The sequence below is a fragment of the Glycine soja genome, chromosome 17, assembly GCF_004193775.1.
Source record: "Glycine soja cultivar W05 chromosome 17, ASM419377v2, whole genome shotgun sequence".
Taxonomy (NCBI): domain Eukaryota; kingdom Viridiplantae; phylum Streptophyta; class Magnoliopsida; order Fabales; family Fabaceae; genus Glycine; species Glycine soja.
The window spans coordinates 33456332-33468625 of record NC_041018.1 but is presented as its reverse complement, the minus strand read 5'-3'; the positions used below and the strand labels follow the sequence as shown (position 1 = coordinate 33468625).

Genomic DNA, 12294 nt, shown 5'->3' with positions numbered 1-12294 from the left:
GAGACTAAGCATGTTGTACAACAAGATTTTAATTTCTTAGTCTTTAATGGATTGGGGAATAGATTTTAAATGGAGATAAAAATAGAAAAAATAGAGAAAAATTGCGATAATCAAATTGAATTGTTGTGCTATTTAAAGCACATTCCTTAATTTTAAATAAAAAATATTTATTGCATGTTTGGTTTTGAAATGCAATGCAATAACTTCTACAACAAATTGATTGAGCCTCACTTATTGTATCATGTTTTGAGAAAGAAAAACAAATCAAAAGTGTAAAAGTTTTACACTTCTGAAAATTAATTTATTGAATGTATTAATTAAGTAAATGTAAACATCTTATACTTACTAAATTTTATTTCTAGAAAGTATTTAATTCATTCTGAAAACTAATTTTTTGAATTGTAATACTTTTACCCTACCATAAATTGATTCTAGAAGTGGACACAATAATTGTGCCCAATTAGTTCTCAAGAAGAAGTCTTTGCATTGCATTTCAAAATGAAATATATGGTAAATCTATATTTATTTAAACAAGGATTACACAATAGGACGATTCAACCTGATCACAATTATGTCTTTATTGTTTCCATTTTCTTCTTTACTCAAAATCTACATTAATTACATTCTAATGAAGCTTTGGAAATCTGTCCAATTTGTGCAATATGCATGCTTATTGTCTTTGACCTTGTAGGAAATCGAGTCAAAACTCAATCATATGCATTGCTATAAACATTTCCAAAACCAAGACTATTTGCAACAAAATTTTTATGGCAATCATCTTTTTTTCAATCCAAGAAAAGCCATAGGCTATTGTATCGTGCACCTCCATTATTGCATCCTGTGCCTCCCAATGCATTATGAAAAACCCATTCCATTACATTTAGAAATAGGCTTTCTAGAATGCAATAGGAGGCGCCCAATACAATAGTGGGAGTGCATGAAATAAATGCCAAAGCCATATATCTTTACGGTGTTGAGGTTTGTTCCAAAGAATGAAGGCAACAAACCAATGTTATCGTGAAATTTTTAAGTATCAAGAAAACATATACAACCTACATCAATTTATATGATCACAAAATACAAAAACCAATTCATGAAATAACTAAAGTATAAATTAAAAAAAGGGAGGGAAGATAAGGAAAAATATAGTAAGATATTCCTTGAAGAGAACTCTTAAATAATTTATATCATATCATACTAAATTTCAATTTTTTATTTAATAATTAAAAAATAAATTTTCATTCTGAATAATAAAGAAATTCTTATTATACTTTTTTGGCTTATCAAATATGTGTAACAATATGGTTTTAATAATTTATGAGAAATGATTTAATTAAAATACTAGAGAAAACTAAATTTGAAGTTTTTGTTAATTCGCAAGCTCACTAATAAAATATCTTTGACTTCTAAGTATTTTATGTGCTTTAGTGGTTTTCATGAGGTTTCAATCTTCTTTAGTGTGTAGAGAAGGGAGTGTGCTTAGTGGAAAGCAATTGAAGGTGGGAGAAGTCCAAAGCACACCACAAAACACTCACCCAAAGTTTTGAAGATATGAAACTCCCTTCTCCCTCTCTCATTTTATCACTTTTTCCTCTCTAAGTTCGTCTTTTCCCTTAAGTTTGAGGTTTGAGTTCATATGTCTTTGGTGGCTTGTTTTGTTTGCCATCGAGTGGGTGAGCTTTCCTTCATCCTCATTTGATCTCTTTGCTCCATTTCTTTTCTCTTTTCCATTCCTTGGAGCGATCCATAATAGTTTTTAACGTAGAGACCCTCATGGATGTGGTTTTTGTTGCATTTTCATGAGTGTGATGTGGTGGTGTTGAAGATTAGAGTAAACTCCTTGGTCTCAAAGATCTTGTTTCCCTCTTCTTCTCAAATCCTAGCTTGGAGATGCTTGTTGGAAAGGGAAGCTAAGACTTTTATAGGCTTAAACAAATATGGGTTCTTATTTGAGATTTAGCATTCTGGACAAAATTGGCTTAAACCAAGATTTGTGGGCTTAAGCAAATTTTAGACAGAATGTGTAGTGGACAACATTGGCTTAAACCAATTTCTTCTAGACCTTAATAGTTAATATTACATTTTGTCGAGGTAGTCAGGCTTAAGCCAATTTGGACAAAATGTGAAGTATGAAGTTTGGATGAAATTTGCTTGAGTTGAAAATATTGGACTTAAGAATATTTTGGAAATTTGGTGAATGACTTGAGCGGTTTTTTTTTTGGCTTTAGCCAAATTTGGTTAGAATGGTATTTTATATTGAAGTTTTCCTAAAATTTTCCAAACGAATTCCAAATGCATATATAATTGTTTTATGAGTTATATAAAATGAGTAAAGTGGTTTTTATGAGGGTATCATGTAGTTTCACATTTTAAATTGAAATTATTTGTTGGTGGGTAATGCCGTCGCGGGCAATGATGCTGAGAGGTGAGAGCGACACTTTAGTGCTGAGAAGTGAGATTGAGAGAGCGATGCTGAAAGGTGAGACTGAAAGAGCAACACTAAGAGGTGTAAGTGAGACTGAGAGCGACGCTGAGTCAAGTTTTAGTGGTAAGGTACTAGGGTTTCTAAAGTATGAGTGAATATGAGCCAATGTGTATGTTTGGTCTCTCAAGGAATTGGGCTTCTACCAATTATTGGGCCCAAGCCTTATATGCAAGACTACAAGCAATATGCATGGTTGGGTCGGGTTCAGTCTAAGAAGTCCAAACCGAACCCAATCGTCCTAAACCATTTTAAATTGACTACCCGACCCGATTTAACCTGCAACCTGTTCGAACCCACCTGAAATGCACTTTTTTTTTTCGATTTTGGGTTGGTTGGGTGAACATGCAAACTCTATACAAAAATACTCCATTGTCGTGAGGAACGAAATTTGGGGATATGTGAATTAACGACAAGACTAATTTATCGTACTTTTTTAATATTTAATTAAATTTGGAGATATATGATTTAGCAAGAAGATCAATTTATTGTACTTTTTTAACTCTTAGAAACTAATTTTTGAAATTTTCATCTTTTTAGGATCAATCTATCAACATCACCTACTTTTAGACACCAAAATGATTATTTATCTTTTGAATTTTATTAAAAACATGGTGAAAATGGAAAGCCAGTGTTATAAAAATCGGTTTGGCACGGTTGGTCGGATCAGTCCAACCAGGATCAGTGACCTAATCGGGCCGATTTTGCCATTGGACTGTTTATGTATGTGACCCGGGATGATCCAGTCAAACCCAACCGATTTTGAGGAAACTTGGCGACTCGACCGATTTTACAATAGTTATTTTAAATTTTAAAATATGAATCAACTTTTCTTAATCAAATAATGTTAATTATATATTTATATATAATATATAATAGATACATTATAATTTTAATTTTAATATATACCAAGTCAAATTAAACTAATTACTAATTTATCGATTAAACTACTAATTCACTCATCTACTACCTCTCATGAGTCAATCACGAAACTAATTTTCAGAACAGTCGACAAAACACACAGTACAACCGTGCAAGCTAGCTAGTTAATTTCGCTTTCTATTTTCCCGTTTTGACTAAATTGTTTTCTTCAAAAACGTTGAATCATAACCGCAAATCGTAATCACTTGCTAACAAATTTTAATCAGTGTATACCTCGACGCAGAGGATCACATCCAAGTGAACAGATTTTGATCAACGGGCGATAAGGAACCACGTGTCGATCTGAAACAGTTTCTTGTGATGATTTTCCATCTAAATTAAATAAAAGTTCTGGAAATTTTCAATTAAAACCCTTTACCTCCTGAAGCGAGAAAGAAAACCTAGCCCTCACGCGGTTAAAATAACAGAAGAAAAAAATAAACCGAAAAAAACTAAAAAATATAAATTATTGGGAATTTCAATTTCAGGGCTTCTATTAGGGTTTCCAATCGGCTAGAGATTCTCAAACCCTAATCCGTCAATTCGCGCTCGTGATCTTCGATATCTGTTGGATGAATCGATTGTCCGGTGGCATTTCGGTTGAGGTAAGTAAATTTTGGAACGATTGCATTTTTTCGTTGTTAAAAATTTGCATAATTTTGCTGGGTGTGGTTTGATACAATAAATAGAATGCATGGGGGATGTTGGGTATTTTGAATTTAGGTCTGTGTTGGTTGAGGGATTTTTTGTGATATTTTTGTGGTTTTGGTGTTTCAGATCCGGGAAAATGTCCATATATGTATGATGGCATGTGAAAATTAGGGGAATTTTGGTGTGGGCGTGTTTGTTATGTTGATTTTCCATGGAAGGGAGAGCAGAGAACACCAATGACACTGCAATTCCCAAGAAATCAAGATCACTGGATCTTAAAAGTCTATATAAATCAAAATTGACAGAAAACACTGCAAAGAAGAACTTAAAGAGGATTGGAAATAGTAGTGGGGGTGGTGATGAGAAGAGGAAGAAAAAAAAGGCTAGAAAGAAAGTCTTTTTAAGTAGCTTAGAAAATGGTGATGGTAGCAGTGAGTTGAAGTTAGGGGTGAGTCAGAGATTGAGTAGTAGTAGTAGTACGCTAAATAGAATTTCATTTAGTGTTGGTGATGATGATGTTCAGATTCCCAAGAGGAAGAGGAGTTTTGTGGGGAGGAAGAAATCAGAACTTGTTCAAGCATCAAAAGTGGTGGAGCAGTCTGGTCTGAAAATTGGCTATGGTGATCAGGTGCCTAAGTTAGGCAGTGATGATTTGGGCAGTGGGGTTGAGTCTTTCAAGATTAAGCATACGAAAGAATTTGATGAATTTAAGGAAAATAGGAATAGTGATTCAAATTCAGTTCAGCATGTTAAGGAGGATGGGGATTGTGCATCTCATTCTGTTGTAAATAGTGGTGATTCTTCTTTATCAAAGTCACGAAGGAAGAATAGGAAGCGAAAGGCTTCAGCTTTAGATAGAACTAAGGTTTCCAAGGAGGCTGAACCTTTGGTTTCAAGTTGTAAAATACCTGGCGATTTGCAAGATGAAGAGGAAAATCTTGAGGAGAATGCAGCTAGGATGCTATCTTCAAGGTTTGATCCAAGCTGTACTGGATTTTCTATGAAAGGTTTAAATGGTTTGCCCTTTTTTGGATCCTCTAGTCAAAGTATTGTTAACCGTGGTTTAAAGTCTCAGTCAGGTTCAGAATCAGCGTCAGCTGATACTGCTGGCAGAATTTTAAGGCCTAGGAAACAATATAAAAACAAGGGTGATTCCAGGAAGAGGCGCCATTTTTATAAAATCCTTTTAGGTGATGTAAATGCATATTGGGTACTGAACCGAAGAATTAAAATCTTTTGGCCTTTGGACCAGAGTTGGTATTATGGCTTCGTGGATAACTACGATGAAGGAAGCAAGCTTTACCATATCAAATATGATGATCGAGATGTAGAATGGGTTAATCTACATACTGAGAGATTTAAACTCTTGTTACTTCGTAGTGAAGTTCCTGGAAATGCAAAGGGTGAAAGAGCCTTAACAAAACGTAGGAGTTCTGATCACCAAAAGGGAAGCAAATTCAGTAAAGAAAGGCAAAGAACTACAGAGGATGATCGTTGTGGTGAGAGCAGTATGGACTCGGAGCCTATAATTTCATGGTTGGCTCGATCTTCTCATCGGCTTAGATCTTCTTTTCAAGGCATTAAGAAACAGAAAACTTCTGGTACAATTCCAAGCACAATGTCATCATTCTTATATGATGAACCTGTTACAGGAAAGGGCCATTTAGCTAAGATTTCTTTGAGAGGTGTTAAAAATAATTTCTCTAGTGATTCTGTATCACAAGATAAATTAAGTGATGATTTTAGGGACAAGTCCTCATTGCTAAGTGCCACTGCCACTAAAGATGGAAAACAGCCTATTGTCTATTTCAGAAGGCGGATTCGAAAGCCAGCTCCAATATCCCCTCATATCTCTGAAGAAAACTATGCTATTACAGGTGCATCTGGTTCCGTTGCCTTTAACCATATGTTTTGTGGGGTTGAGAAAATGAAAAATCCAAGTAATGGCAGGGCTGAGGTTGGGGGCCCATTGTGCTTCACTTTAAAGGCGGGAGTATCAAAAATTTTTTGGGACATGGAGTCAGCATCATTCAAATTTGGCTTAAACTTTCCAATGCGTTTGGTGTTGAATGACTTTTTTCAATCAGAAAATTTGTGGTTGCTTTACAGTGTTTTGCTGCTTCGGTTCGGTACAGTTATGACCAAGTGGCCTAGAGTTTGTTTGGAGATGCTTTTTGTTGATAATGTGGTTGGGTTGAGGTTTCTATTATTTGAAGGCTGCTTGAACATGGCTGCAGCTTTTTTCTTTTTTGTCCTTAGGGTATTTCATCAACCTGCTTACCGAGGGAAGTATGTTGACTTGCAATTTCCATGTACATCTATTGGATTCAAGTTTTCTAGTGTTCATGTTATTAAGAAGCCGCTTGTGTTTGAGTTCTATAATTTCTCTGAAGTGAAAAATTCAAAGTGGATGTGCTTAGATTCTAAGCTTAAGAGGCATTGCCTGCTCAGTAAGCAGCTCCATCTTTCTGAATGCACATATGATAACATCCAGGCACTTCAAAATGGATCATGTAGGTTCTCCATAACATCTGTCAGTGGGTCCTCCTCAGTCAAGGTACTTGTTCCCTTTTTTTCCTATATATTCTGATTGGTAACCCCAGCCTTATTCCCCTTTTAAGAATTTATTTGCCATGCTCAACACTTGTTACTGTAATCAACATTATATATCAAAGCTTCCAAAAGTCACTGCAAGTTAGCTTATCTTGGGTTTTGTTGTGAATCAAATCATGCAACAGGTCAGGCAGAAGAGGAGTAGGCCAGGGATTAACATCATGGGTATTTCCAAAGTGTCCGCTCAAGCTGATACTCATCAGTATTCTGATGCTGGCAAGTGGAAACTTCCTCCATTTGCTCTTTCTTTTGCTGCAGCCCCTACATTTTTTCTTCATTTGCATCTCATGTTGCTGATGGAGCAGTCTACAAATCGTATAAGCTTTTGTGATCAAACACCAATATTCGATCAGGAAGACCCTGGTTTGGTGACAAATGGATGTACTAACACCAATGGTTGCTCACACAGGAATTCTGAAATTATTCTGAGGAAAGATATGGAGACTTTGTCAAATGGTGTTGCAGGTGATGGAGGGTCTTGCGCTGACTCAGATCATCCCTCTACCTGCAGTGATAAAATTCTCATTCAAAATTACCTGAACATTGGTCTTAACAGTACTGGTACTGCCATTTCCCATGATTCTGAGAGGCTTAGTACAACTCAGGTACCAGAATGGAAATGCCACCACCATTTGGAGCAAGAGTTAGGCTCTTTACCTTCAAGTTCTTTAATACGTCAAGATAAGGCTGATGATGGTTCTCATTCTTCTATTGGTGATCTCAGCATTCAAATTCCTGCAGTTGATCAATTTGAGAAACCTGGTGATGATGGTGATTTATGTGATGCTGAACACTCTCCTGGTTTCTCTGGGAATATAAATGGAGGTGGTATTCCAAGCTCCAATCCAACTGCTCGCAGAAGTTCTTGGTATTGGAACCGGAATAGTTCCTTGTCATTGGGATTTCAGTCTCATGTGTGGTCTGATGGCAAGGCTGATTCTCTTTGCAATGATTTTAGCAATGGACCGAAAAAACCGCGTACACAAGTGTCATACTCAGTGCCTTCAGCAGGGTATGAATTCAGTTCAAAGCAGAGAAACCATCATCAGAAAGGGCTTCCTCACAAACGAATTCGAAAGGCTAGTGAGAAGAAGTCATCAGATGTTGCTAGGGTCCTTGAAAAGAATGTTGAATGCTTATCTTGTGGTGCAAATGTCTTGATTACTCTTGGTAATAAGGGCTGGAGAGAATCTGGGGCCCATGTTGTACTAGAGCTGTTTGACCACAATGAGTGGAGACTCTCTGTGAAACTTTTAGGAATTACTAGGTATTCATACAAAGCACATCAGTTTCTGCAGCCTGGATCAACAAATCGGTACACACATGCAATGATGTGGAAAGGAGGGAAGGATTGGATCTTGGAATTTCCTGATAGGAGTCAGTGGGCTCTTTTCAAGGAGATGCATGAGGAATGCTACAACCGTAACATCCGTGCTGCTTCAGTTAAAAACATACCTATTCCTGGTGTTCATTTGATAGAAGAAAACAATGATAATGGATGTGAAGCAACTTTTGTTCAGAGCTGTATGTACTACCAACAGGTTGAAACAGATGTTGAGATGGCTCTGAATCCATCCCTTGTTCTGTATGACATGGATAGTGAGGATGAGCAGTGGATTTCAAATGCTCAAAATTCTGTAAAAGACAACAACGACTTGAGTTGGATCTCAGAGGAGATGTTTGAGAAGACAATAGACATGTTTGAAAAGGTTGCATATGCTAAGAAGTGTGATCATTTTACTCCTAATGAGGTAGAGGAACTCATGGTTAATGTTGGGCCTTTGTCAGTTGTCAAAATTATTTATGACCATTGGCAGGAGAGAAGGCAGAAGAAGGGGATGGCTTTAATACGGCACTTTCAGGTAATGTTCAAATTAACTTGTTTATGTTATAATTATTTTGATTATGGGAATATGTGTCTGCCTCCATTTAATGACTATATGAAAGACAGCTTTGCTGTTATAATTGGAGAGCAGGATTATTATGTAGTAATGCTGTAATAGATTGATGATTGATCTTTTGCTTTGTTACACTAAAAATATGAATCTATCTATCTTTAATCCCTTTCAAATCTAAGAATAAGTTTTCTCAGCCATTGAAGAGTGATGCATTTTATTTGTTGTTCTACTTAACAATTTCTATGGTTTTAAATGTATTTATTGCCTCCAGGTTAAAACCCTGCTACATATTTGGATTTCTACCTACTGTTTGATATTTATTCAATCCGTAAATGTTGGGTCACTCTTTGTTTTTGACATAAGTACTTAACAGAATAAATTCAGACAAGATTTATGCAGTATTAATGCTACCACAGAATAAAACATGCTAGGAGAAAATGAATTTTATAACATTTATTGGATACAACTTTGAATGATTTATTTCAATTTCTACTTTAACACAAGTACACAAGTGGGCATAATATTTGTATTTGATTGGCTGAAAGCATGATGACTTTATGCAATTTACCTTGGCATTTCTCAACATGGCTGTTTTCTTCTATACCTAATGTGTATGCTTTGTTATTATTTTCCTGAAATTTCATCTCTGAACCTTTATGTAATTTTCAGCCCCCTCTATGGGAAAGATATCAGAAGCAAGTGAGAGAGTGGGAACTAGCCATGACCAAGAACAATGCCCATTCTAATGGATGCCTGGACAAGTTTACAACTTTGGAGAAGCCAGCCATGTTTGCTTTCTGTTTGAAACCTAGGGGTCTGGAATCACTGAACAAGGGATTGAAACATCGATCCCAAAAGAAGATTTCAGTCTCTGGGCATGCAAACAGTAATCTAGATCAGGATGGCTTCCACACTTTCAGTGAGTATTTGATTTACAAGTTGATTTCATTGGTTATTACATTATAGAAACCAATTAAGAGCATTCTCCTTAACATATAATTTCTGTAAACTCAGGAAGAAGACAGAATGCTTTACCTTTTGGCGATGAAAAGTTCCTATACCAAGGCCACAATTACGATTCTTTTGATGATTCATCATTGGCTCTGACCTCACCAAGGGTATTCTTACCTCGTGATGCTGGCAGCTTGAAATACTATCCTACTAGTAATGGAGCGGGATATAGAAATCATATCCCAAAATTTCACAAGTCCAGATATGATACGCCTGGTAGCAGGCATCACCTTCTTGCTGGCCCTATGAGGCAAGGGATTGAACAATTGGATACTTCAGTCCTTGAGGAGTTAAGACTACGTGATGCTGTGGCTGAGGCTCGTTTTAAACGCCATGTGGCAAAGTTGAAGAGAGATAGGGCTAAGAGATTGTTATATAAAGCAGATGTAGTAATTCACAAGGCCATGAGTGCTCTAATGACTGCCGAAGCAATGAAAGCTTCTGAGGGGACTCCCTTGGTGAAATGAAAGCTTTTGAGGACTAATCTGGTAATTCACATGGCCTTTGGTTTACTTGGTCAAGAGTTGTGGCCTTATTTTCATTATCCAGGGTGTTCAATAATGAGAGTTGGGTTCAGTGAGGGGAGGAGATTTTATTGCTGCATACTGCAACTCCCCTCTCCCTGTCTAGTGTCTTCTGGAACCTTTTCCAGCTTTGGGATCTGCTCAGTTCAGAGTAACTGTAGCACTGATCTGCATGGTGTATAGGTCTATGAATTTTTGACTACCTATATTTGTACAAATTCCCTACCCCATCTCAGTTTCAAACATTCAATATGAAAATAGAAATCGGCCAATAATACAACACCATTTTGAATAGGAAATAGTTCTGTTTCTTCCTTAGTTTTTAGGTAAAATAGTAGACTAATGCATGATCCGGAATTCTTCGTTCTGTTTTTAGTAATACTCCCTTGCGTTAGCACTCTTATGCTGTGCTTTGGAACAATGAAAAGAAAACTGGATGAGAAAGGAGTTTAAAATTTAAATAGAAGAGAATATGGAAGGAAAATTTATGGTGTATTTGATAGTGTTTTTATTTTAGCTTTTAAAAATTACTTTATAAAATATTCTTTTAAAAAGTGGAACGGGGAGAATAAAACGCAAAACAAAAATGCAAGGAAAAATTAGTAGTAGGAAATTGAAAGTTGTAAACTAAAAATAACTTTTAAGATGCTTTTTTTTTTCCAGAAATTAAAAAGATTAGTTTAAAAAATAATTTTCAAAACCCCTAGTAGCAAATAGCAATGCTAACTCTCAGCCCCTGTTAGCGAAGCCACCCTTTGGTTACTAACTCGGTCTATCTTTTTTATTTTTCAATATTTTTTTTTGTTTTTTTAATGAACTTTCTCATTTATTCCTAAAATACAATAAAAATAGATAAGGAAAGCCGGGATGAATTCCAGGGAACTATACAACATGTATCACTTAAAACAAGTAGGTAGTACAATGGTTTGAATACACCCTCCTCCCCACACTGAAATGAAACATGGTCTCCATGCGAAAAATGAAAAATGAATAACAATGAAAATTAAAGTAATAATCCTAAGAATAATACAAATAATAATAAAAAGCAAATAAACATTGACTTCCGCAATTGAAGAGAACTACAAGAAAAAGGAGTCCTGAGGTGAAAAAGATGTTGGGATGACAGCAATCCTGAGACATTCGCCATGCCAAATTCCAAACCTGCAAAGAAAAGTAAAGGTTCAAATCAAAGAGATGAAACAAAGCAACAAAATTATTATTTTTAATTAATTTTTTGTTTACTATATGCACTCTAAAAGGTACCATTTTTACTATCAACACCTCCTTTTTCTTTTTGTTAAAGAGGGGCGTGCATAGGTTATGCCCGGGGTTGTGCATATTTTCTGAAATGTGGATGTTTATGCATGCCCCGTGCATAAGTTTCTTTTGTTGTTTGAACTCCCTTTTGCGCTATGCTTACTAACTACACTTCTAGTATTTTAGAAACATAAATTGCAACCTAGACTACTTAGGATTTAAGAAATAAAACACAAGTTGCTTCCTGAAAGCGTTTGTTTAACGTCACGAGCCCCACTGGAACCCCTCTTGGATGAAATCAACCACCCTTGAATAGAGTCTTCTTGGAGTAAACCTCTCATATGGTCATCCCTCCTGAAACTACGAGCTTGAATAATGACCTTCTTTCTTATCTCTCATACCTCCTTCGGGGTCCATTGGAATGACATTCCTTTCTAGAGGGTCTTCCCTCCCCACACTTGGGGGAGGCCTAGCCACAGTGATCTTTATCTTTTCTGTGGCTTGCACATAGTTACAGGAAATGAAGGATCTCTTTGAAGAATCAAACACTCAAAACTCTTCCTCCTCATCTCCTAGCCTCCAAATTAGTTTCCTTTGTTGGACATCAATCAAAACTCCTCTTGTATAGAGGAAGTGTCATGAGAATTGAGATTTCTTCATTCTACTCGATGTCCAGAATCAAAGTCAGTAGGAAAAATAAATTTTCCAATTTAACGGTTCTCCATTATCCCTTGTGGATTGGTAATGGACTCGACTGAAAACAAAAGAGAAATATTAGTGGGTTGAGGTTCTTGTAACACCAACTTCTTATGAGCAAAAATAAGGCATAAGATTAATTCTAGCACCTAAGTCACATAATGCACTATCAAAATGAAGGTTGCCAACTTCACAAGGAACTGAAAAACTCTTTGGATCTTTAAGTTTAGGAGACAATTTC

At 36.1% G+C, this 12294-nt stretch overlaps 1 protein-coding gene across 1 annotated transcript; it reads left to right on the top strand.

Moving 5' to 3' along the window:
- The first annotated feature begins 3775 nt into the window (after positions 1–3775).
- Positions 3776–10475, top strand: LOC114393329. The gene is made up of 5 exons (XM_028354625.1): positions 3776–4008; positions 4181–6611; positions 6793–8529; positions 9235–9484; positions 9580–10475. Exons 2-5 carry the CDS (start codon positions 4266–4268, stop codon positions 10041–10043), a joined length of 4797 nt encoding a protein of 1598 aa, XP_028210426.1. The 5' UTR covers positions 3776–4008; positions 4181–4265; the 3' UTR covers positions 10044–10475.
- Positions 10476–12294: the final 1819 nt, after the last annotated feature.